We start from the raw sequence: 26,993 nt of genomic DNA, 5'->3' as shown, positions 1-26,993 counted from the left end.
ACAGCAAATTACAGTACACTATGTTTTTTTTAGATCCATCCATTATTTTTCTTTTAAATACAACACATCTTTTTTAACACGTTTTTTTTAGGAGTTGATTAGTTTAGAGTAAGTAAACAAGAGAATTAAACAAAAATAATTTAAACACTATGATTAGAGAAGGGTAACATAGTATGTGTATAAATTATTTTGATTTATTTTATTTGTTCGTTTACATTGTTTAATCTCTTTCTTAAAGTTCATGCCGAGAAGGTGTGTTGCATTTAAAAAAAAAAACGGAGGAAGTATATAAGGTGGCTAAAGAGCGCAACGCAATGTGCTCATCATAGCTATCTAGTCATCATGTTCAATTCGGAGAGCTTTTTTAGTTGTTAACAACATAATTAGGAAAATACATAAACAAATATTTTTAGAGTATAAATGTGCACACATTTTTAAGAGTTAAAAAAAACAATTAGCATTAATGAGGGCAAATAAGTAAATAAACATTTCAGAGGGTATAATTGTCCAAACACTGTTCATAAGAGTTAAATCATTAGATTACTCAAAATTACACAAGGAAAACTTAGAGACAATTAACATCATATTAATGGAGGCAGGTAAACAAACATTTGAACGATATAATAGTTATAACACTATTTAATATTTATAAGTGTTTCTCATACTTTTTAAAGGTATAGATTACTTTTTAAAGGTAGAGATTTATACTAAATCGTTCCAAAGCATATATTTGGATTTTCAATTACTGGAGGTACAAATTATTAAAAAAAAATCACAATATAGAAAAATAGTATTTAATAATTTATTTACTTTTATTTTTTTTATAGCTATAAAAATTGTCGTTAAAAAAAAAAACCTTGTAGTATATACTAAGTATTAATAATCAAAATTTAACATTTTCAACGGAAATCAAAATTAACTTGTTAAGAGTGTTAAGAAAAAATATTCAACAATCTATTGTGGTTTGTGTTATTATAGACTAGGTATAGATTTGTTATGTGACTTATGTCTACCATCCTTAATTTAGAATATGCAAACCAATAAGCAATTAATACATAGAAAATTAGAAAGTGATATTTTAGCTAGATTCCTTCCAAAAAATGCAGCTAATAATTTAATTTGAATGACTTGCATCAGAATATATTTGACCATCAAGTCTATCATTACTGTTAGATTTCGGGAAAACTCCTTAAATATGAAGTGTGTACCATTGATCAATATATATAGAGTTACAATCCTAGAACGATAAGGATACAGAATATACACAAATATTATCCTAATCTGCGACAAATATTATCATAACTATAATATCTATCACACCCCCGCAGTCATAGCGGGAGGAGGTCGTACGCTAAGATTGGATCTAAAATCCAAAAATAAGTCTCGTGGTAGGCTTTTTGTGAAGATGTCCGCAAACTGATATCTGTAAGGAACATGTAGAACCCGAACATGACCCAATGCGACCTTTTCTCGAACAAAATGAATGTCTAACTCCACATGCTTGGTGCGTTGGTGTTGTACCGAATTGCTAGAAAGGTAGATGCGCTGACATTATCATAATAAACAATAGTAGCCTGACGAAGAGGACAATGTAGCTCCAATAGAAGATTACGAAGCCAACAAGCCTCAGAGACAACATATGCGACGCCTTGATATTCTGCTTCTGCACTCGATTTAGATAAAGTAGGTCGACGCTTAGATGACTAAGAAACGAGGTTGTCCCCAAGAAAACAACAATAGCCCAATGTGGAACGACGGGTGTCGGGACAACCTCCCCAATCAGCGTCAGTGTAAGTAATCACGGAGTAGAAGCAGATGGATATAGATGTAAGCCATGATCAATGGTACCCTGAATGTAGCGCATAATGCGCTTCAATGCATCATAGTGAGATTCCCGGGGATCATGCATAAAGAGACACACCTGTTGCACTGCATAGGCAATATCTGGCCTTGTGAAAGTGAGGTACTGAAGAGCACCTGCTAAACTACGGTATAGAGTGGGATCCCGAAACGATGGTCCTTCATCAGCACTAAGTTTTGACTTAGTATTGACTGAAGTTGCTGCAGGTTTGCAAGAAGCCATACCTGCACGCTCTAAAATCTCCTGAGCATACTTCTGCTGCGAAAGAAACAGATAGGAGGGAGTACGAGTCATCGCAATCCCCAAAAAATAACTCAAAGGCCCCAAATCTGACATCGGAAACTCAGTTTGCGATTGAGAAATTATTTCTTTTCGCAACCTGTCACTAAAAGTAGCCAAAACAACATCATCAACATAGAGAAGCAAATATGCCATATCATCACCCTGCCGAAAAGTGAACAGAGAAGTATCACTCTTGGCAATAATAAAGCCCATTTTCTGCAAAAAAATGTGCAAAACGCTGATACCAAGCCCTAGGGGCTTGTTTTAAACCATATAGTGCCTTTCGAAGGCGGCATACATAATGAGGCGTTCGTCGGTCAACAAAACTTGGAGGTTGGTGCATATAAACTGTTTCCTGCAAGTTACCATGTAAGAAACCATTTTTGACATCTTGTTGATGTATTGACCACTTTTTAGCCATAGCAAGACTAAGAACTGTGCGAATGGTCACCGGTTTGACCACCGGGCTGAAGGTCTCATCACAATTCACACCTATTTCCTGCGATTTGCCATTACAAACAAGACGAGTTTTGTGCCTTTCAAGGTCACTGTTAGACTTGTATTTGTGTTTAAATAGCCACATACAATTAACAATATTCACCCCCGTAGGCCTAGGTACCAACTCCCTTGTCCCTGTTTTAATTAAAGCACTATACTCATCATTCATCGCCGCATTCCAATTATGGTCATTTAAATCTTGTTTATATGATTTTGGTGGAGGTGATTTATGAGGAGGTGGTCCCGAATTATGAACGGTAAGATTGCAATATTTCGGGTTTGGCTTAAAAATTCCACGCTGACTACGGGTGACGCATGGCGAGGGAGGTGGTGGTCTAGTGGGTTGTAGGGTTGGAATGCCACGCAGAGGTGGCGGGGTATATGTCAGGGAAGGCATGGCAACAGGGGTGGCGGGCTGCAAGGGGGACAGTGGCAGCCGCAGGGGGGTTGCGTTTGGCAGCGAAGTGCCGCGGGTACCCTGCGAATTGCACTGTGTTGCAGCGTGAGTGTGGGGAGGAGAGTGAAAAGAGATTGGGCTAGAGGGAGGTGTAAGTTGGGCCTGCTGTGAAGTGGGCTGACTATACCTCATTAAAATACGTGTGAGAAGGGGGAAGACTCATCGTGACCCAAGAAGTCATAGTCTTGTAACTGAAATTTGCTCAAGTTCAAATACGGGAAAGTGGTTTCGTCAAATGTGACATGACGAGATATAATAATTTTATTTGAAGAAAGATCGAGGCATCTATATCCTCGGTGATTCGGTGGATACCCTAAGAGCACACATGGAGTGGAGCGTGGAGCTAATTTGTGAGGAATGGTAGAGGAAAGATTAGGGAAACAAAGACACCCAAACACCCTTAAGTGGTCATAGGAGGGTTGTTTTCGGAATAAGGCATGGGTTGGAGTTATGTTTTTGAGAGCTTTTGTGGGTAATATGTTCAAAAGATAGGTAGCGGTCTCAAGAGCATAAATCCACAACGAAGGTGGTAACGAGGCATGAAAGAGAAGTATGCGTTTGATATTATTGATGGTACGGATCATACGCTCGCCCTTTCCATTTTGAGAAGAAGTATGAGGACATGAAAATCTAAAAACCATTCCAATGTCTACGCATTGCTTTTTGAAAGAGTCATTGTCAAATCCACGGCCATGATCACTTTGAAAATCTTTAATTGGTCTTTCAAATTGAGTTTGCACATAAGTTCGGAAATTCACAAAAGTGGGGAAGGAGCAATAATCCACACAAAGTGAGTGAAATCATCAACAAGAACTAAATAGTATTTATGACCATCAATACTCCGAATAGGAGATGTCCATAAATCTGCATGAACAATATCAAAAGCACAAAAAGTATGACTAGTAGAATCATAAAAGGGTTGTCTAACATGCTTCCCTAATTGACAAGAATTGCAAAACATGGAGCCACGCTCCTTATTACAATCTAAAAAATTATTGCTCCTAAGATAGCTCAAAGAACTAGCACTGGGGTGCCCCAAACGACTATACCAAGTGGTTGGTGAGGTGACCATGAGAGTTGAGGCAAGACATGAAGATGGTGAAGTTGTAGAGGTAACTGGGTAAAGGTCTCCCGAATTATTGCATCTCGTTATTATCCTCCCCGTTTGAAGGTCCTTCACAGAAAAACCATAAGGGTCAAATTCAATAGAAACTAAATTATCATAGGTAAATTTGCGAACTGAAATTAAGTTTTTAATGATTTGAGGTGCTAAAAGGACATCACGAAGGGCTAATTTATTATTTGAGAGAGTGGTGTGACCATAACCTGTAATCGGAATGCGATGACCATTACCAACTAAAATATTATTATTAGTGCTCAAATTAAACAAGGGCATAAGAGTACCTGAATTATGAGTCATATGTGAGGTCGCATCGGAGTCCATGTACCATCCGTTGTTTGTATTTTCCAAATTCATGGATGAGAAAGCCGAACCTAACTCTGTGGGAGTGTGTCATACCCCGTATTTTTAAAAGTATTTTAATTTAACTAAGTATTTCCTAAAGCATTTAAATAATTCAAAATGAATTATTTATGGTGTTTTCATTAATTTAAAAAGAATTATTTTAATTAAAAGTTTATTTTTAATTATTTAATAATCTTGAAAATATTTTATTTCATGATTTAAAAATATTGGGAAATATTATTTATAAAAAGATAATTTTTAAAGTCAATAGTATTTAAGGAAAGTCAAAATACTAGTTTGACTAGGAAAGAGATCATTGAGGGTAGTAAAGGAATTTTAAGTAGGAGGGATTTGAGAAGGGGTATAAATACCCATCATATACCTAAGGTGGAGTGCACCCAAAGGTAAATTCTCTCTCTCCTCTTTTCCCCTTAATTTTTCCCCTTCCCCTTTAATTTATTTTATTTTATTTTATTTTAATCACCACCCAAACACACACCGAACACACCGGCCAGCCACCACTGGTCGGCGGCCACCACCACCAGCACTCGCCAGCAGCAGCAGCCAGCCTTGGTGGTTGTGCGCCGGTGGTTTACAAAAAAAAAATATTATTATTGTTCTTTGATTTGTAATTCAATTTACCTTTAATATAATTATTGTTTTTGGGTTTTGTGATGATTTTATGGTGTTTAATAATAAGTATTTTGTATATAAATTTTCAGATTTGGTTTCGCATTAAAAAGCCCCAAATTGAAAACTCTAGGTTTCTAAATTAATGTATATTGATGGAATTTGATTGTGGGTGGTTTAAATTATTGAAATATATGTTTTAAAACATAATTACAGCAATTTTATAAGTTTTAATAATGCTGGAATTTTTAAATATAAGCTATAATTAAGTTTCTTGAAAAGATTTCTAATTACCCATTAATTGGGAATAAAAGTAAGGGTTTTAAATTAAATTTCAGATTATATTAGAGGGTTTATGAGTGATTTAAAGAGAGTATATATTGCTGAAAATTTGTGTGGAAGAGGTATTAATACTTCTTTGTAAATTTGGTTTGTAGGAGACTTCCAAGCGAGTGATTTTATTTAGTCGTGCGATTTTGAGATCATATTCAAGGTACGTTCACGTACTTGGTAATTACTTGAATATGTAGAGGCATGCTAGGCTTTGTTTAATTAGTTCCAAGTAGTATCATAATAGGTGTTGGTTGGCATTTGTTGATTGGATTGATGTTGGTGAATGATTTGTGATGTATGAATTATTTGTGATGAATTGGTGATTGGAATTAATTATGTTGGCATGTTAGTTGTGAACCATACTTTTATTATTGGCATGATAAAGAGCATGTTTAATTAAACTAAGTGTTTAATTTGGTTTGGAATATTGAAAAGGAATTTTATTATGGTTTATATAATTTTTATTGATGCGATAAGCATGAGGAAGGAGCTATTTAAGTGTCTATGTACACGAGGATTAAATTATATTTTGGTGCCTAGGTGCACTTAAGGTGTTTTAAACACCGAGGGATAGGATTTGCGGTGCATTATGCGTTTAAGGTGTTTTTGACACCGAGGTAGATTAAAAAGGGTTCAACAATTAAATTAATTATGTGGTCACTAATTATTCAAGAATTTAATTGGTATGTCCGATTGCTTGAATAAATTATAATAGTTGATTGTGTTGTGATTTGAGAGTATCACCAAGTCTAAAAATATGTAAACAATGTAAAGTGAAAGAGATTGCGCACCAAAACTCTTGGAACGTATATACCTTGAGTATGAACATATGGGAGGAGTTATGCGACTTTATATTTGACCATAACTTCTACTGGGAATACAAGACGCTGTATTTTCCTTTTTTTTTAATTTATGCGCAGGAATTCCGCCACTTACGAGTGGTTTATTGTATACTGGCACGGTTAGCTCTCGTGTTAGTACCCCTGTATTGGGGAAGGTTAGGGGGAAACCCGTTCGATGCGTAATCAAAATTAAATGAACATTGGTGTTTGTCTAGTTAAGTGTTGAGTGTCGTATATGCTTGTAAACAGGTGCAACGAGGTAAGTTGTGTGATGATAGGATGAAAGCATGTTAGTGTGTTTTATTACGCTTATGTACTCAGCTTTGCTGATTGTGTGTTTGTGTGCTTGTTTGGCCTTGTCTTTACCTTGGCCCTACGACTACCCATTTCTAATGGCGAGTAGTGGGGACAAGTAGAGAGAAGCTTTTCATGTGATGAAGCATTTTCATGAAGGGCATGAGTGAAGAACGAATCATGCTTAGTTTCCATAGGAATATGATGTGTTTTATTTGCTTTGAATATTATTTATTTTATTATGACCATGAGACTAACACAAAGGTTTTAAATATTGATTGGGTTTTAAGGGCCTACAATGGTTCCAAGTTGTAGGTTGACTTTGTTTGACTTTTACTTTCGTTTGGTTTGACTTTTTCAAGTTGACTTGTTTTTAAATGGTTTTAAAGGTAGTCTTCCGCTGTATAAGTCTTTGATATTTGCCTTAGTTATTTTCACGGTGGCGGTAATGTCTTAGATTTTCCTTTTTCGTATTTTAAAGGGTAAAATAGGTAAGGAAAGGAATTTCTAGGGTGTTACAGAGTGTATAGTTGCCCATAGTAGGCTGGACTAGCCATATAAGCTTGTTGCATTGGGCCTCAGACTGGTGGGGGGGCTCCAGGAGAGAGTTGTCGCACAGGCTGCCCAATTTGGCTTGGAGTTGTGGGGTAAGGGCAAGGAGGAGAGGCCCAACCTCCTTGCCATTGTTGTGGCTGCCACTGTTGTGGGGCTGCATAACCAGGCCACTTCTGTGGGCCGGCCCACTGACCTTGTTGAGGGGTACAGTCGAATTTTGTTGTTGCTACCGTATGTTGTTGGGTTGTTTGTTATTGTCGCGAACCTCGACCCTTGCCGTTGCTACCTCAACCTGTAGTCCGACCTCCACGACCAGCACCCCGACCGCCACCGGAGCCGCATCCTCCCAGTGAAGGTTGCTGTTGCGCCGAATTTCCGCTCGAAGTTGCGGATTGATCTTGCTGCGCCACAAACGAAGAGTGAGATGCAGAGTTGTGGTCGTTAGCCCGACGAGACTCCTCTAGAAGAAACCGAGATCTCTCGGTGTTGAAAGAGGGTAGTGGGTCTGTTTAATGAATGAGGGTAGTGACAATATCGAAGTCCGTGTTTACCAACCTAGAGACAAGTCGAATTACGAGCTTATCATCCGAAACAGAGTGATCAATATTGGCAAGTTGATCGGATAAGCTCTTCAATTGTTTACAATAAGCAGTAACATTAGAGAAATTTCTAAGGTGTAGCATATTAAACCGCGTTTCAAGATAGACAACCCAAGAATTCTTGTTATCTTGAAAGATTTCCTTGATGCGATTCCAAGTTTCTTGAGCAGTGGATTTCCTAGACAAAATCGTTTCAAGGAGGTCCGTAGATATGGTGCCGTAAATCCACTGTTTAACAATTGCATCTAAGCGCTTCCACAAAGAGTCCTAAACATCCGAAGGACGGGAAACAGTAGAGTCAATGTGATCTAGCACATTGTAGGCGCAAGCATGGTTCTCAAAAAGCTCAACCCAATTTGAGTATTGGACCTTCTCATAGACGAGAATAAGGGGAATTGCATTTTTTATATTGTTCATTGCCAACGCGGAATGAAACTCCGACGTGGGAGGTGGAGGATAGAGGTGGTGATTCATCATCCTTGGCCATGGAGAATCACTGTAGCAGGAAACAAAGCGGCAAAAGTAATTAAATAAAAATAAGTGGAAGCAAAGTAGGCGAAACAGATCCCAAAAACAAAGAAAGGAAACAAAAAGAATTTTGTGGAAGCCAGATCTAAAACCTAAGTTGTGATACCATGTTAAAGGACCAACTCAACCAAAAGGTTAAGCCGATGGTTGAGACCCAGAAATATGTTTTATACTCTATCACGCCCCTTCACATGAGAGCCCGTTGGGCTTGAAGTGTGGATGCAACATGGGCCCTTCTCATACCCTGCAATATTCCACTTTGGAAGGAGGGGTGGATGAGATTCAAACCCGTGATCTTTGTGTCACGCTGGCTCTGATACTACATTAGATTTTGGGAAAACTCCTCAAATCTGGAGTGTGTACCATTGATCAATATATATAGAGTTACAATCCTAGAACGATAAGGATACAGAATATTCACAAATATTATCCTAATTTACGACAAATATTATCATATATAATATCTATCAATTACTACTAATAATCCATGACCATGAGCACAATATATATTCCATCTCCACAACTATTTTGTTTCGTTTCTTTTGTACTTAAGTTACTCCGTATGCATTTACATATAACCTAGCTTCCTCCCACTACAATCTTGCAAGGGCATAAGATGTTGCAAGTTTGCAACTGTGGGAATTATTTTATTAGCCCCAACATTTCCGTACTATCAGACACAAATATACTGGTAATAAAGTTGGCCTACTTCATTTTTCTCAACCATTGTCATGCACACTTTTCATTATCATGTGAAACAATAATTTATACAATATATAACACACTTCGCTAACGACATGATGAATCCTAGCGAAAACATTAGATAAGTAGGCGCGATATCCTCAACTATATATAGAAGTGAAAATATTGAATCATATTTAGCTACAATTTCCCCAATTTTGTCAGTAAAAGTATGCAGGATCAGTGGCATAGACCATCATCAAAATGAGCAATGCCATAGTAATGACTAGTACATATAGACGAGAACAATTTTTGGATGTTCTCATCCATCCCTGAGGAGCCTTGAAAAATCGTCTGGACTTGGAGTTAACCATATTTTCACCTGAACCTTCCTCCAACTCTTCTTTACGAGGGCTAAGTCTCCTTAGTTTCCGTAGCCTTAGTCTTCTGTTTGCCGTTCCTTGAGCAGGGTATACTCGTTGAACAACATGGTGATGTGAAGGATTATTAAAATTGAGTGGCACAACAGGCACAGTTCCGTTATTGGCTACCATAGGTTGAGCACCAAATGTTGAAGGGGGAAGACATTCATCCAATTGAATGATACTATCGTTCAATATCTCAGCAAACAAGTCATCTTCGTTACCAACATGCTGCCATTCATTCAACACACATGCTTCAGAAAGCTTGATCATATTGAAATGGAGAAAATAAGAAAATTTGTCATACTCGTAGTATTCAATTTAATCATCAGGAACCATAACAGTAGTACCACATAAATCATTCTTCCAATATTGAAGTCTGAAAGCAATACTGCTGTCTTTCCAATGTACTCCAAAATGTCTAAGTTGGCTGTTTATCCAAACAAAATTCTAGTTATGGAAATTTATTGGTTTTCTACAAAGCTGAACTTGTTCCTACAGGAAGAGGTCTAGACTGACAAATGAAAATAATCGAGCCCTGACAAAATGATGCAATTAATCTAATGACCTGAAATAGTAGAATGTACTTAAATGAAGTGGTGCATACACTCACATTAATGCTTGTAGATTCTGGCTGGAATATATAATCTTTGTTCTTCCAATTCGACTGAGATGCAGAATCCATCTGCTCTACAGAATGAGAATCGTGACTGCTGCTGGACTTCTTGAAAGAACATTCAGCTGTCTGCTTGTCCCTGCCCGGTGTATTATTATCAATGAGCCCCATACCACAGTTTGAGTAAGTCCCACTACTAGCCATCAACATAGATGGATTAGGGGATTGATTCATCTCTCCATCTGGACCATTATTCAAGCCATGATAGTCACATTTCTTCCTAAGGCGGCACACAACCAGTGCATCCTATACACGAAACGGAGTATATACATCATATATAAATGCACATCTTCTACTACAGTACGGTAGGAGTTCTATAATAGTTGAACTTGAATGAAATAAAGCTAATATTTCATCTAACCGCAACATACAGCTGTATAATACAAGTAGTAATTACCTGAGCCTTTCCAGACATACAGTACTCATGCATTATCCACTCAGTTCTCTCTCCTTTAGGTGCACGGCCAATGTGGAAAACCAAAGTCCGTTTAGTACCAATCACATTGGAACCAGATTTGACAGCACGCTCTTTTCCAGTAGCTTTCCAGTAGCCAATCTCGGTTGCCCTCTTACTTTGTGAACCATTTGGATACTTTTTACCACGAGGTGAGAAGAAAAACCACTCCTGATCTGACTTGATAATAGCCTTGCCTGTTAAGTGATGCAACACTCACTTTGATCAATCAAGTCTCCCAAACAAGTACAAGAGTATGTATATTTCAATTAAGCACATGCAACTATTTATTGATCAAGTGATCGACAATCAGCCAAACAATAGACGAAGTATCAACTGATATATAGATAACATAACTAGCATAGTGTTGTCGCAATTCAAAGAGCAACATTATATAAAGGAAAATTTGTGTAAAAGGACCTTTTAAGTGGTCAATTTTGTTTAAAAAGACCTTTTTTTAGTGAAAAAGGACCTTTTAAGTTGTATTATGTTGTGAGGGGGTACTAGGCTGAGTTTTTCGGGTGGTCAACGGCGGAGCTCCGGCGTTGACTCTCACGTGGGGATCACGTGACTTCTAAAAAAAAACCCACACGTGGGAAAAATGAAAGGGGTACTTCAAAAAGGAGGGCCGTCCCAAATTTGGGGGAAATGGGGAAAAAAACGTGTGGGTTTTCTTTTAGAAGTCACGTGAACCCCACGTAAGAGTAAACGCCGGAGCTCTGCCGTTGACTACCCGGAAAACTCAGCCTACTACCCCCTTACAACATAATATAACTTAAAAAGTCCTTTTTCACAACTTTTCACTTAAAAGATTTTTTTAAACAAGATCGACCACTTAAAAGGTCCTTTTACACAAATTTTTCTTACATAAATATTTCCTCCGTTGTTTTTAGTTTTACAAAGAATAAACTCAAACTCCCAAAGCTAGCTATGTCCAAGTGCTATGAAGTTTGTTTTGGAAGTATATAGTGTAGAATTATTTGAAAAATATATATAGAGCGATAAGAGTATAAATTATATTCCTAGGCCTCAACTAAAAGCTTTCTGGAATATGTTTTATACTCTAATAAGTGAATCAGTGCTTAAGAATATATGAAAAGATATTATAGAGTAGTTGCACACAACTGACAATGAAAATAATGTATAAGTATAAGAATGAAATTAGAGGCATGGAATAATGTATTTTAGAAAGTAGCTAGTACTCCGTAATAGGTAGGTATCTGAATTCTGAAGTTTACAATTAACACCCACAAATGAAGTAATTAATTAATATATAGGGGAAGATAATATAATAGATATTCGTTACTTGGTAAATTGTAAATGAAAGAAAGAAAGTCATGCCTTGCCCCTCTCCTCTGCTCAATCCCTCATTTGAAGACAAGACAAGAAATGAAAGAAGCTGTAAACATACACACATACAAGTATATATAATACGGAGTAATAATAAAAAATAAAAAAAAAAAATAAAAAAAAAATAAAAAATAAAAAATAAAAAAAAAAAGAAAGAAGAAAGAAGAAGAAAACATACAAGGGAGGTCCCAAGGCTCAAATTTGCAGATGTCGACTTCAGGGATGACTTCAACGCATTTGTGAAAGCCATCCAACTTCTTGGTCAAATAATACAAGATGAGTTCTTCATCTGTAGGACTGAATCTGAAGCCTGGAAACATTGACGAAGCTGCGATTGACCTCTCTGCATCCTTTGATAAAGTAGATAATGATGTACCATCCATCACAATCACAATCACAATCACAATAAACACTTTATTTCTAGGGATGGTTTTAAAAACAGTTTATATTAATCTGTTGTTTGTTGTTGAGGGTGGGCATCTGATAGATGTTTATGTAACAATTCAATTAAGTTAAGGAGTTAGGAGTAGCTTTCTTTCTATTTCATCTTCTACTGCTCCATTATCTATTACGGATCGGATGATATTATTATTTTATGCTTGTATATTGCATTGTGCAGCTTGCTTGCCGTTTCAACTTTCAAGACCACCGCCCTACATACCTTACCTTGGCTTCATGTATATATGTTATTTTTTTTAAAATAAAAGGCAATGCTTAGCTCCAAGGAATGGATTGATTGATTCTCAAACAAATACTACTCGTATTAAATAGTACGTACTATACAATTAATAATTAATTAATATACTCAGCACATATCACCTATATCCGATCCTTATTGAGGTCATCGATCGATCATCTAGTCTTTTACTTTTGAGTTTGATGATCGAAAGCTCAATCAGTGTATTGTGTGAGAGTCTCAACTCACAGTAAAAAAAACAAATGAAAACAGAGCAAGTAGTATTGATGTGTAGTACAACTTGCCGCTTTCAGAATTGGATAATGTATGCATGCTTTTTTTTCATCTCTTCATGTGCCTATCTACGTGTCAACTTCTCCACAACCATGTCCATTGCCCTTTTCTGACATTTGTTCAAACTCTTTTCTGCACTAGTTCTTTTTATTTTTCATACCTCTATTTTTTTTATTTTTTTTTATTTTACCACTAATATTAACATATAGCAATCTAATTCAAGTGGAGATACCCAATATAATGGAGATTGGAGAGCCTACATACAGAGTATATATCTTTTTAGTTTTATTTTTATTGATCCCTTTGTTTTTAAGTATTTGCAATAACACTTCAACTTGTAATTTCAGAGTTATGATATGAATTGAAATGAAAAAAAAAAAATTGGAAAGGAAAGAAACAAAACCATATATTTCAAGTAACCCATAATTTTAAATAGTAACCCCTAGTTTCAATTAATAACTCCTAATTTTAAGTAACTCATATTATAAGTAACTCCTAATTTCAAGTAACCCCTAATACTTAGCATAGAAGACAAAAACAAGTAACCCATATTATAAGTAACCCCTAATTTATTTTATTTCACTTTTTTTTTTGAACAAAAAAACCCCCTAATTTCAAGTAACCCATATTATAAATTTCCCCTAATTTCAAGTAACCAATACTATCAAGTTAATCCACATTATAAGTAACCCCTTTTCTTCATCTTCTTCTTTAATAGATCCCTTCGAAGCTACTCCAATGGCGCCGAAGAAGACGACGAACAACCCAACTACACCAAATCAACCCAGAAACCCAACAACCCCGTTTATATGCCTTTGTTGCGGAATTGCTTGAAAATTTTGCCGAAAATTGCACGTAAAAACCGCAAAAATCGATTTGGGGGTTTTCAAATTACTTGCTCTTTGTGTAAATTTCTTGCATGAATTTGTTTGTATGTTGTACCAATCATCTTCATGGAAGGTAGGAGAGAGAAATCATCCTCATAGAAGGCAGGAGAGAGAAAAGCATGAGAAGGGGAGCACAATGAGGAATGAGAAGTGGAAAAAAAAGGCTTTTAATGGGGGTCTGTTATTTTTAGCTTTAAAATAACGGAAAACGGGGTTAGAAATGGGGGTCCGTTATGTTTTTGTAAGCAGGCCGCATACAAAAAATTGTGATATTTCAATATTTAGTTTGATAGAACACAAACTATTAAAAAAAATTCTGATGTACAATTTATATCGTACCTTTGTTGTAAAGTTGTCCTAAAATTGGAAAAGTTACTCCAAAATAAATAAAAGTTATACCAATATAAATAAAAGTTATCCAATTTAAATAAAAGTAATACTTTATTGATATAGTTACCCTTTTTTAAATGTGTAAAAATTAAATCTCAATGGGTTAATATCCTAAAATCATTGGATGTGTGCTAATAATATTCTAAACAGAGTATAGACAAAAAATTTTGTTGATAGAAAAATATCTTAAAATGTTAATTTAATACGAAATAGGTTACATTTTTATCTCCCCCTCAAATTCCTCCAATTTTGCAAAGTAAGGGGAGTGAAAATTTGTGAAAGGAGCTTGCTTTCTTTTCTTTTTCATGTAAATTTTTTTTTTTTTTTTTGACTTGTCCTAAAATTTTCAAAAGGGAATCCCAAATTCCCAATTTCTCCTAACCAAAAAAAGTCATAAATTTTCCGTAAATAGTCTTAAAAAAAAAAAAAAAAAAAAAATCCGTAAATACAAGTGATGTACGAAGTAGTAAAAAAAAATAAAAAATAAAAAATAAAAAAATTACAGTACCAATAACGATTCTAGAATCATCCCAGAGAAATGTGTTGATAGTGTTCTTCTGGTGTCCATCGAAATTGACTTGGTATGGTTGTTAAAAAAAAAAAACTTGGTAGAAGATAGGAGAGAGAAGAATGTCATTAGTCCCGACCTCCGACGGCGGTAACAACGGACCGTTTTTCGCAGAAGTAGAAATGGGAGCTGACTCTTCTGCTCCCACTGTTCGTGCCACCGTCGTCCAAGCTTCTACCGTCTTCTATGACACTCCTGCCACTCTCGGTAATCTCTCTCTCTGTTTTTTTTTAATCAAATTCAATCACTGATTTATTATAATTATATGGTATTATTAGAAGTTGGAGGGTTTCTATGTTATATGATGTCAATTTGTCAAATATTTTACAGAATTTGTGTGTTCTCTTATCCGAACATTCTAGTTCGATCTTGCGGCATCATGTTTTCATTTAGGCAGATTGGATTGTCACAATTGGTAAGCATAATAAAGAAAATGAATGTTAGTAAGAGCAGAACATGCAATTTTGATATTGTTGCTCAATGAATATGTCAATGGATACTAAAAAAATCACAAAAGCACAAGTAATATGGGATTAAATTATGTTGTTTACTGTGCTTATCGATAATTATACCAAGTATTTGTGTAATCTGTAGAATCATGAAATAGGATGGCTTGAAGCTTGAAAATGCGGCATTAATTAGCCACTAATGGATGCATACGGATGAATAATTCAGCTAAAGTACGTCATATTGAAGGGAGGGTAACAAAGTTGCTCATTAGCTACTTAGAATAGATGCAGCACAACACTTTTTGTTTTTAGATAGAGAATGTTACCTTGTTTTTCAAAGACAGTGTTTTGCTTAGTGCACCATGTTTAGGCGTTTAGTCATAGTTACTTTCTTCTCACAATGAAAAGGGAAGCACGTTAATATTTTGGTCGATTCTTTCTAAGGACTAATTGTATCAAAAAGCATCCAGTTAAAGTAATGTTGGTCCATGCTGAAGCTAGACTTTAACATTGAACATCTCTCCTTGGAAATCGGTAGAGTAACTCATAATTTATTGTGTTCAAAGCTTATCTTTTGCATGCACTTGTTTAAATGGATAAATCTAACCTCGGTATTTTATTTTTTTGCTCTTTCATTACTAATTTTGGTTTTTTAGAAATTGGGCTAAATTGTAGTTGTAATTTTTTGGTAACTTTATTAGGACAACCTATCCTCTTATTGTAACTTTGTTCAGTGCAGTTTTAACAAACTCTTAAACATGCATAAAGATAGCAAGAATCTGTGCTGATATAAATTCCTGTTCTATCTCAGAGAAGGCTGAAAGGTTGCTGGCTGAGGCAGCCTCATATGGAGCCCAGCTGGTTGTATTTCCTGAAGCTTTTATTGGTGGCTATCCACGTGGTTCAAATTTTGGGGTCACAATTGGTAACAGGACAGCAAAGGGCAGGGAAGAATTTCGAAAATACCATGCCTCGGCTATTGATGTCCCAGGCAAGAATCCATTTTTCTTAAAAAAAATTCCTTAAATATAATATTTGAAGGTTTTGTGTTGACACATTTGCTAGCTTGAAAGCTGTCAATGATTTATTATGCATTGATCTTTGATGCAAGCTGAGCTTAATGTGGCTTTGCTCTAAGTTCTTGCAAGTGACATAGGATATACTAGTAATTAGTAAGTGTAGGAAAAAGGATGATCAAGGGCAACCTGATTTGCCTCGATTTATAATGTATTAGTGTTTTTTTTTTTTTTTTTTTTTTTTTAATAATAGTTTTTACATGTTGGTAATTAAAAATACTAGTGTTTGACATAATGCATTGGCAATTGTGAAAGTGTTGCAAGTTTTTTTTATTTTTTTTTAAATAAAAACCCCATAGGAAATACTTCCTTACCATCATCCCCCTCTTACCTCACAATATTTACACTCACACAATCTCTCTTATTTTATTCACCTTTTCCTACATCCACTCACCTTTTTACACTCTCTCTTATTTTATATCTTCCACCTTTTTTTAATAAAATCCCCCTTACTTTTTTTATACACCCACTCATTTTTGTTCAAATAAAAGTTTTCTTAAATTGTGTATGAACAACAAAAAAAAAAAGTAGTACAATATTACAAATTTGGAAAGGAAGCCAAACTATTTGGAGTAGGTCCTGGAGAGGCATGGTCATGTCCTTTGTCGTAGGCACAAGATGGTCATGTACTGACTGAATGTCTCCTTGTGGCCTCAAACTCTTAAGAAAATGGAGCATTTTCTTGCCAACCTTGCTTCTCACCCTTGCACATCTCCAGCAAGGTATAAGGTGGTATTGGTGTGCTGATTAAATCAATTGGGCTTCAAGCCCATGTGCTTTAATTCACCCCATCCATCTTGAATATGTTTTTCTTTATTGTTTTTTAAGCTTGCAAGTCCTGTTTGTTGATCCTTTGTTGGATAATTTGTGCATCTTAATCCATGGGCATGCCATAGCTTAAGTAAAATGTCCCTAGTGCTGATGTGCTGTTACTTACAATGTGTAATATCATTATTTTTTGGTTAACGCTTGTAATGTTCAGCCTTTCTTTTTTCATGAAAATGAAGTAAGCCTTTTGACATTTATTAGCCTTTATGCCCAATTCAAGGTTGCTTTATCAAGGATTCAATCTTTAGATTGTGCTTTGGTGTTAATCTAACCACCGTCACTTTTTTAATTGCTACATTGATGCGTTTAACTTTCTGTCAATATCCCTTTGGTCTTTCCTCTCATTCTCTAACTCATGCTTATTACTTATTAGGCACTCTTAATATCTCATGTAGTGCACCACATATTTACCTCAAGGAGGTGGCTCATGACTCACGAGTCTGCCACCTGCTGTCTATACTCTTGAGCCTTTTGAATGATTTAAACTTGCATACATCTTCCACGCATATTATAAACCCCAGCCACAAGCCAATTCCAAAGGGCATATGTACGATGTGAGTTTGACACAATTGCTTAGCATTTCAACTCATGGGTGATATTTTTTGACAACTGAGCTGATGGTAAAATTCATTTTTATTTTTTTGCTGTTAGAAATTGCATGACATCTTTGTGTCCATTCGTTGGTGATAAAGGATGCCAAGATGCTACATCTTTACTCTATTGAAATAGTAAGGGCTGGCAATACAACCTTATAAACTTACTGTATTTGTCCATTAAAAGATTTTGAAATCAATTTCATCTTTTTCAGATATTGGCCTTCAAAATTCTACGATCATATACATAATCCATTAGGAATTTAACAGTTATCTTGTGCCAATATATATGATTGCAGGTCCCGAAGTTGATCGTTTGGCTGCAATGGCTGGAAAATACAAAGTATATTTGGTAATGGGTGTAATAGAGAGAGATGGATACACACTGTACTGTAGTGTTCTATTTTTTGATTCTCAAGGCCATTACATGGGAAAACATAGAAAAATGATGCCAACTGCACTTGAGCGTGTAATTTGGGGTTTTGGGGACGGATCAACAATTCCAGTTTTTGAAACTCCCATTGGAAAAATTGGTGCTGCTATTTGTTGGGAGAACAAAATGCCACTTTTGCGGATGGCAATGTATGCTAAAGGTAAGCCACACAGCCCACATTGTTGTAGTCATATATGTGTATTTTTTTTTTAATTGTATGTCTTTGGTTGTTTGCATAGTGTTGGAATGTAGGAGTGTAGACTACAGCTAAGAGGAAAATAGTTGAGTTCACTTTTTTTGCAAAGAATCTTACCCTTATTCTTATATTGCATTTTGGATTAAGATGTTCAATATCTAAATGTTGCCTGTTTATACACTATCAATCTTGCTGATTTGGTCAGACTCCATATAACCATTTTTGGGATATGTTGATTTAGAATTTTGTAACAAGCAACAGCCAGTGTGTTTTCTCTGGAGGAAACATGCTTGTTTGACTTTGTCCCATCTTTAGCTTCCCTTTTCTAATTGGCACTAAGGTTAAGAAAATATGCTTAAAGTAGAGTAGAAATATTGGTTGTTGATTTATAGAAAAATTAGTGTGAGAAAGTGTTGGAAATGAGAGAAGTAAGATGCTAATGTGATGGAGTGGGGAGTTAAAGTTTAGCATTTCATAATAATAATGGGAAGGTTTTTTTGGGACATTCCACACACACACACACACACACACACACACAAAGTGAATATGGGACTGAGGGATAAAGTTTAACTTGTTGGTAAAACCTAACTAATTCTGCTTCATAACTTCAGGTATTGAGATTTTTTGTGCTCCAACAGCTGATGCAAGGGAGGTTTGGCAAGCATCCATGACCCATATAGCTCTTGAAGGTGGATGTTTTGTTTTGTCAGCCAACCAGTTCTGTAGAAGGAAAGATTATCCTCCACCCCCTGAATACGTGTTTTCTGGAATAGAAGATGATCTGAATCCTGAGTCAGTTGTATGTGCTGGTGGTAGTGTAATTATATCACCATCAGGGGCTGTCCTTGCTGGACCAAATCATGATGGTGAGGCGCTCATCTCAGCCGATCTAGGTATGTTTATTGGATATGGCTTAGAGGTTAAAAAGTATTTAATTTTTTTTTTTTTTTTTTATCAACACACTTTGCTTTTATAGTTATAAACTTGCCAAGTTGCCATGAAAAGATCAAAAATTAAAGCTTAAGATGTTCTTGAATGTATACGCTATACAAACAATTTAGTTTGTACAAATGATTTTAAAGCCATTACATTATGTGCTCTTGAAAGAGCTGATAAAGATTTATTACAAGTTATTGCAGTCTTCTCTGTTTGAAATTTCCACTTGAAACGGAAAGCTTTCTTCACTCAGGAGGGCATCTACTTCTGCCAAGGCTTAGAAGGTCAATGAGAGATTCTAACCAACTAGCTCTTTAATTTTGTGGTATTTAAGAGTAACAGAAACAAATTTGGGCACTTTCTAAGAGTGGTGTCTGATTAGTAGAGGCTTATCTCTAAGCTAGTTATTTCTTCCACTGAAGTGACGAAAAAGGTGCTTAAGACCATGTAGGGAGATCTGTGAGTCATAAAGCGTTGCCATTATATGTTGCCTTTTTTGGTCGGGAATCTACAGCCTGCTATTTGGTGGTTGCGATTTTGAGAAGCTAAAGCGAGGGTCAAGGTTTGGGGGTTGAAGGTGGAACAAGATGAACTTAATCAACAAGGGTATGGTCATGCTGGATGTCATGAAGCCTCTTTGATGGATGCAGCAAATAAGTAATAAAAAGGGAAAAGTTACTCATGGTTACATGACATATATCTTTTTGGAATGGAGTAGAATCCATTCCAATGTTTGCCATGGAATCCCAAACTAGAGGTATCTAACTCCATTTCAATCTCCTACAATCTTATACCCACCCTAACCCCTAAGATTTTAACTTCATTCTATCCTAGATACAAATCCTAATTAAGTGCATATCCATACCAGTTTCAAACCAAACAAATTTAGTAATGTATGGGGTTCTCAATCCATTCCATTCCACTTTGTTGAATCAAATGAAGGCTAATGACTTCTAAGTTTAAGCTCAAAGGCTATCTATACCTCTTGAAAAGAATCATCTTACTTAGCTTTAAGCACACAAGCTAAAGTTGATGTTATATATATAAAATTTTCTAATAAAAGAGTACAATAACAACAATAAAGCCTTAGTCCCAAAATGGTTTGGGTTCGGCTAATATGAAACGTCATTAGGAACCGTCCGAAAAACATTAAGAGCATAACAAGATAATCGATTGAATAAAGTTTTTAAAAAAAAAAAAAAACGGGTGTAAATTGAGAAACAGGAAGTGTATTCAAATAAAATTTAAGAGTCTTAAAAGAGTGGCAGGGGATATAAATGAAATGAGAAGCTTGTGAGTAAAAAAAAAAAAAAGGTTTGAGAAAACTTTAGCAAAGGAAATAAGTAAAGTTTGCAGAACACGAGTTGAGTAAATAATATTAAGATAAAATAAACAAAAGTAAGTATATATGTAACATCCTCTACGTGAATAATCTCTCTCCACTTCGCTCTATCCAACACCATATTTTCCTCAATCCCCAAAGGTTTCATATTGCTTTCGATCACCCTCTTTCAAGTTTTCTTAGGTCTTCCCTTACCCATCATGATCCCAACACTTTGCCACTTTTCAACCTTCTTACCAGGGCCTCACTTGGTGTCTCCTTTTTACATGGCCAAACACCTTAGTTGATTCTCCCGCATCTTGTTTTCAATAGATGTAGTCCCTGTTTTCTTCTTAATTATCTTATTCCACAATCAATCCTTTCTGTATGGCCACACATCCATTGCAACATATGCATCTCCGCCACATGTTGTTGTTGTTGTGAATGAGTGGAGAGCTTTGGAAGGAGTTTAGTACCTCAAAGATTCAAGGAGATAAATAGGTGACAGAAGAAGGGTGTAACAATTAATCTAAGGAGAATTTGGCAAACATTGACAAAATAGGGGATGACTCAGTTAGGGGAAAAGGAGCGATATGAAAGGGTGAGCACTTTGTAGTGGCAAAAGAGTTAGAGAACTGTTGTTAATTGTTGATATTAAGGATTTTAGCTAGCTTGGAAAAAAAAAAATCAACTTGGTGATATAACGTTTAATAATAAAGATTGGAGAACATGTTGTTGGTTGGGTGGCGGGGAATCTGATCAATAGACTCTTTTCGTGACCTTGTGATGAGTTGAACTCTCAGTTTCTAGCAAGATATAGGACATGCCGAGATGGTACAAATTAAAGAAGGTTCATGGCCGGGTTTATGGGGATATGCAGAATGATTGACACTTATATGGAGTGAGGATGCTGATATTGTATTAAAATTCTTAGATAGGCTTTATTACATTGACAAACATCCTGTGATAAGGAGGAGAGAGGGGGGTGGGGGTTGGGGGGGGGGGGAGGGGGTAGGGTATGGTGAGCTATGGGCATACATGACTGCTGAGTGCTGACATTGTCCTTCAATCAACTTTGCGATATGTTTTCCTCTTTATTCTTGGACTTTTTCCTCCTTTCTTTCTGCGAATGAGGAAGGAGGGGAGGGGGGGGGGGGGGAGAATAACTGGGGCAGTGGTTTCGTGTATTGGAGACTGTCCAGCCCTTATTTCCATTTGTCCGGACATGTTTCTTTTTAACTACTTTCCTGTTAACAAAAACTTTTAAAATCAAATTTGGCTAATATGTTAGGTTATTATATATGTTTAACTTATTTGAAGTAAATGGTGGGCTGACACCATTTGGTTGTTGAATGTTACTCAGATTTGGGAGAGATAGCACAGGCGAAGTTTGATTTTGATGTAATTGGTCACTATTCAAGACCGGAGATACTTAGTCTGACTGTTAGGGACCAGCCAACAAATGCTGTATCTTTCACATCGGATTCTGAAAGAACTGAAAGATCTTAAGGCTGTTGCTGATGGTTATCTTGACAAGCCAGTCCATATTGTGTAGGTATATCAAACCATTCTGTATCTGAACTTCTTTGTTTTGTAAATCACATTATTCTTGTTTTGATAACATTTCTCAGTCCATTGTACTGATTTGATCACTCTTTTCTGTGTTTTTGTACATAATTTATTGTTAAAATAATTAGTGAGCAGCCCTGGGTCCTGTTTAGTGCTTTATTATTTATTGAGTTTTAACTTGCGCCAGGATTGGATTGCTTTAAAAGTTTAATCAGACTGGCGGTAAATTATGGTATGGCTGTGATTGCAGAAGCTTACTTGATTGTGGTGTTGGATAAAAGATCATGTTTGATGCAATGTAACTTTATTGGTCATATTGGCTATTGACGGCTTTGATTGCTTGGATCATAACAGTCTTTCACAACTCTGGAATTTTTTTTATAAAAAAACATTGGCTAACCATTGTCTCTTGCAGAGGCTATGTTATAGATTTAAATTTGCTTATACTGTACTTCCGACAAAGGGGGATTTTAGGAAGGGGGTGGGGCTGTGCGGGTGGGTGTGGGGGAGGGTTCATGTTAAGACAAGAGTGGGATCGTACGATTAACCATATATACGAGGAATCTTGCTTTTAATTCTGAAATGTTAGATAAGCTATTGTGTTTGTACTTAACAATACATGAAGAGCCTTAGAAATAAGTAATGATATAAACAATTAAACTAAAATAGGCACCAACTTATTCATCACTCTTCATCCAAAACCTCCAAACACAAGCAAATACGAAAAAGATGTGGAAAAGGGAAGAGTCCCTGACGAGAATCTGATTACTCTTGGAAAACTGTCAAATGGCTGTAGGAATTGCTTGTGAAATTTTACAGATGATAAGGCCTTATCTTATTGCAAGGAAAAATTTACTGTAGAATTTTTGTCAGTCATTAGTGACAGCTCCACAGGATTGCTAATTTTCCATTAAGCTGTATGCCTAGCAATAATTAAACTCAAGGTTCTGGTTTTCTTGTGAAATCCAGAGTGAAGGGGTTTGTTTCCATTTCCCCACACAGTTGTGTCTATTTGCTTTGTTGAACTTTAATATCGATAAGCAATTAGTAATTACTAATTAGAAAGCTATCAACCTCATTGATCCCAACCCAGTTACAGAATTTTGGCTTATTCACATTGGCATTGCCTTTTTGTCCATTTATTCTGATTTAATCTCCTGTATACAATGCTGTAGTTGTTGGAAATCTGATGTTTCAACTATTTCAATCATTTCATGGTAAGCCATGATTGGAAATTTGACATCAATGGATTATTGCATGATTCCTGCTTCATTGTATCTTAATTCATTACCTTGGTCTAGTATACTAGTCCTCTTGATTTCAAGAGAAATGGGAGTTTACCACATCCCATTATTGAGGTGGGACTTCTATTCTCATTAACAAGATCTCTTGGTTGTTAGGTAATTAATGATAGTCTTCTGTTTTTGAACCCAGTTTATACGTTTAAATTGGAATTTCCTTCTTGGTTGGTTCCTTATGTCCTCTCCTTTTCTCCATAGGACATATCCTTTGGCCTCTTGAACCACCGAATTGAGGAATAGGTCTCTTGATCTGTTTTCTGGGTGAAATGTACAATCAATGCGTTAGAATTCCATCATTTCAGTATAGGACAACTGGTTGAATTGCCTCTCCCCTCCCCTTTGTTATTGTTTATACGCTGTTTCAAAATCTTTCTGAAGTAGATTTCATATACTTTTTATTTGGCTACTTCCTCCTGGGCTGCTGAAAAAAAAAATATTATCTTAGCTAATTCCTTCTAATTTACTGCCTGAACTTGTCATTATTTCTACATAACTCCGGAGAATTGAGTCTGATTATTGTGGCTTGTGATACCTTTATTTTATGCTATCGGCTACATGGAGGCTGGCTACAAAGCCCAATGCTATACTTATCCTTTAGGACCGGTGCGCTCTCATACAAGTGATATATCAAGTCCTTCATGCTTGACCCTCCATTCCTGTCCACTTTGACAGCTTGTTTGATTTGTTAAGCTTGATGCAATCTTGGAATTCCATCTGGTGCCTTGTTATCACCATTTTTTTCTTTATTGTATTGTTGGCAGATTTCTCTGACAGTATGTATGAATGTATAATAGTACAGTGGGGTCATGCTACATTCATTAGTTACAAGTACATATTATATTATTTAGGAATATAGATTATGAATCTAACCTTTTGGATTATAAGAACTTTTGATGGGACCTTATGTTCTCTTAAGATCATGTCTTATGTAGGAAATTGTCGTGTGTGTGTGAATAAAATATTTTGTGCATGTAACATTCTACATCCTTGATTTTGTTACTTCAGGTGGTTTCCACTTCCAGTTTCTGGGGTAGCGTTTCATGTTCATTTATTTGTCTGCATCACCTGAGTTTTTATCAGAAAACATGTCCCGTGCTGCATGTCAAATTAGGATAGTGGGTTTGACATTTGGCTATTGAAACCAATTCATCTCATTACATTACTGTATATTGGTTAGTGATGGCTTAAAGATCTCATGCTGTAGACTCACCAAGAGTATAATTCGAAGTTTTGAAGTCTAGTCCCAAATACCTTAATTAATTGTGTTTTTGATAAGGTTCTATTCTTCTAACAATCAAATAATCAGAGACTGAAATGCTACAATTAGTTTGGAGGTGTACCAAGTTGATTGCATAACCTTTGCATGTACAGCTATCTGACTACTGAAAACCTCACTTTAACTTGTTTATCTCAGTGTTCTTCTGCAGAATGTTTCGTCTGTTTGTTTTCTGCATCTCACAATTATCGACTACTTATGCTGCTCCTGCTGCTGCTACTACGTCTCATGGTACTATCAGAGAAACTGCCAGGTTTTGCAGATATTACGTAAAAAATAAAGGTTTTGTTAGATCAAAGTATCCTTATTGTTCTGCATACCTGCATTGCTAGGCACACAAAAAGAAACCCATGAACAACTACTCCAGGAAAAAGGTGCAAATTTCCTCTTCATTTCATAAAAATAGTAGAATATTTTATCTTAATATGTTCATCGTTTGACAATTGACATTCATGTTGTTTGCCTCCAAGAATATACAAGTACAAAGTATATGGGCTTGTCCTTTCTTGTTTTCAAACGTGTTATGTTCTTCATTAATTTGATAATTTATGCCTTTGTTCTGTTGTTAATATCTAGGGGATTGCCACCAATTTTGGACGTATTAAGGATGCTTTATTAGAAAATTAATATGTTTTCTAAACTATGAAATTATGACTTTCTGAACTGTCACCAACACCATATGTAAAGTTTTTACTGGTGGGTATTACTTATTTATATTCTTCTAGAATTACAGTCAACAAATTGTATTTAACTGTGGTTTTAATATTACTTGAGGAAACAAGGTAGCTCTAGATTAGGTTGAGACACTTAAAAGCCATGATAACTCGTTTAAATCTAATTAAATCAAATCTTAAGGTCTACTCATTTTCCTGGTATGAGGATTTAATATCTGTGATTCAGAGTTGAGATTATCTTCATTATTACTGGTTGACATCCTTTTATATTGCAAACCCCAATGCCATGTTTTCCCCATCTCTGTTGATTCCCTTTGACCGCCGTCTATGAAATATGAATATGAATGGTGCTTCCTCAACCATCCACATGCTGCTTCTTGATGATCTTAAGACCATAAGATAGAGTCACTTGAATTTCTGGAGATAAATAAATTATGCTGTTGCTCCGTTGTTGTCTAGTCAGTCACGTCCTTAATTTGGGTTATTTCGTCGTCAACTTATATTGGTAGATTGGTCATGTGTTGGGATTCATCTGTCGGAATCAAGACAACCATATGTTATTCTTCATTTTTTAACTGTTCCCATATATCTTGCCCTTATATCAATTATATGGGCCATTAGGAATTATGCTAGTCTCAGGACAAAGTCGTCGTTGCCATGTGTTCCACCAGATATATCAATTATAATCCCTCCGTTTTCTTAAAGCACCTGAATTTTACTTTTTTGCAGTATTCACATAATCCACTTTGACTAAAGTTGGTGATTTATACATAATAAAAAGATATAATAGCATGTCTCTCATGTAGGTACTTATTGGAATCGTTTTAATGTATAGTTTTCAAATATCAACTTTCTATTTTTTTATTTTTTTTTATTTTTTTATAATTTATACTCATTGTTTTAGTGATGATCAAAAATATTACTACATATTTATTTGTATTGACATACATGCCCAGTCAACCTGGGGTACTTAAAAATAACTGAGAGAACATACATATTTTAATTGTGTGTGCAACTTGTTTGGTTGAATTCTTTTAAGCTTAATTGTACGAAGTAATAAATGAGAATTTATGACGATATTTGGAGACTCTTCACCAAGGTAACTCTTAACGTGTCTGAAGTTCTGAACATAGAATAAATTATGAACCCCTTTTGAAATGTTTGATTTTCTCATTTGTTCATATAAAACAAGTTCAAAACATTTCATGAATCCTTGAGACTATATTTGTCTCCTAATTCTCTTTTATAATTTGCTCAATTGACCACTTCAGCATTGTTGTCTGTTAACAGGTAGAAGCTATAATCAAGTAGGCTAAGAATAAAATTGTTTATTGGTCTCTTTTAATATATTGCACTGATCCAGGTCATTGGTGCACATGATTTATGAAATTATTCATCGTTTTTTTCTAGCTAGCCCCCTTTGTCTTTGGACTGAGAAGTCGACATTATTGCACAAATTCACCAAAATACAATTATTGCACCAGATTTATCTAATACAGATACAGCTATATTTGGAGTATATAATAAAACTTAGCCTTAACATATACAAATATTATATTAATAACACAACATTATTTCTGACATGTAAAAACTTTAAAT

General features: G+C 35.7%; 2 protein-coding genes across 7 annotated transcripts; one reads left to right on the top strand and one right to left on the bottom strand.

The window, feature by feature from the left end:
• Positions 1-9,163: 9,163 nt before the first annotated feature.
• On the bottom strand, positions 9,164-12,595 carry LOC110688145 (NAC domain-containing protein 40-like). The gene is made up of 4 exons (XM_021864848.1): positions 12,106-12,595; positions 10,521-10,774; positions 10,061-10,369; positions 9,164-9,678 (listed from the first exon to the last, which is right to left on the bottom strand). The coding sequence occupies exons 1-4, from the start codon at positions 12,308-12,310 to the stop codon at positions 9,247-9,249; spliced, it is 1,200 nt and encodes a 399-aa protein (XP_021720540.1). The 5' UTR covers positions 12,311-12,595; the 3' UTR covers positions 9,164-9,246.
• Positions 12,596-14,638: 2,043 nt separating this feature from the next.
• Positions 14,639-25,321, top strand: LOC110688144 (bifunctional nitrilase/nitrile hydratase NIT4A). 6 transcript variants are annotated; one of them, XR_002504515.1, is made up of 7 exons: positions 14,641-14,949; positions 16,003-16,182; positions 17,988-18,281; positions 18,929-19,210; positions 21,938-22,129; positions 24,859-24,951; positions 25,053-25,321. XR_002504515.1 is itself a non-coding variant. In XM_021864846.1 (6 exons), the coding sequence occupies exons 1-5, from the start codon at positions 14,805-14,807 to the stop codon at positions 22,081-22,083; spliced, it is 1,047 nt and encodes a 348-aa protein (XP_021720538.1). In that variant the 5' UTR covers positions 14,639-14,804; the 3' UTR covers positions 22,084-22,125; positions 24,872-25,321. The 6 variants fall into 6 exon arrangements, 5 of the variants coding, with proteins under 5 accessions (XP_021720538.1, XP_021720537.1, XP_021720539.1 ...); XM_021864846.1 differs by having other exon boundaries at positions 14,639-14,949; positions 21,938-22,125; positions 24,872-25,321; XM_021864845.1 differs by having other exon boundaries at positions 14,639-14,949; positions 24,872-25,321.
• Positions 25,322-26,993: the final 1,672 nt, after the last annotated feature.

Source organism: Chenopodium quinoa, unplaced genomic scaffold (assembly GCF_001683475.1).
Source record: "Chenopodium quinoa cultivar QQ74 unplaced genomic scaffold, ASM168347v1, whole genome shotgun sequence".
In the NCBI taxonomy this organism is placed as follows: Eukaryota; Viridiplantae; Streptophyta; class Magnoliopsida; order Caryophyllales; family Amaranthaceae; genus Chenopodium; species Chenopodium quinoa.
This window is presented reverse-complemented; position numbering and strand designations above follow the sequence as displayed.

What these genes read in the sequence shown, in the direction of transcription:
- LOC110688145 (XM_021864848.1), bottom strand. Translation starts at nt 12,310, where the DNA reads ATGGATGGTACATCATTATCTACTTTATCAAAGGATGCAGAGAGGTCA. An exon ending in TGAGCCTTGGGACCTCCCTT is followed by an intron (nt 10,775 to 12,105) that starts GTATGTTTTCTT and finishes ATCACTTAACAG; the next exon opens with GCAAGGCTATTATCAAGTCA. An exon ending in GTATGTCTGGAAAGGCTCAG is followed by an intron (nt 10,370 to 10,520) that starts GTAATTACTACT and finishes TTTCGTGTATAG; the next exon opens with GATGCACTGGTTGTGTGCCG.
- LOC110688144 (XM_021864846.1), top strand. Translation starts at nt 14,805, where the DNA reads ATGTCATTAGTCCCGACCTCCGACGGCGGTAACAACGGACCGTTTTTC. An exon ending in TGACACTCCTGCCACTCTCG is followed by an intron (nt 14,950 to 16,002) that starts GTAATCTCTCTC and finishes GTTCTATCTCAG; the next exon opens with AGAAGGCTGAAAGGTTGCTG. An exon ending in GCTCATCTCAGCCGATCTAG is followed by an intron (nt 19,211 to 21,937) that starts GTATGTTTATTG and finishes AATGTTACTCAG; the next exon opens with ATTTGGGAGAGATAGCACAG.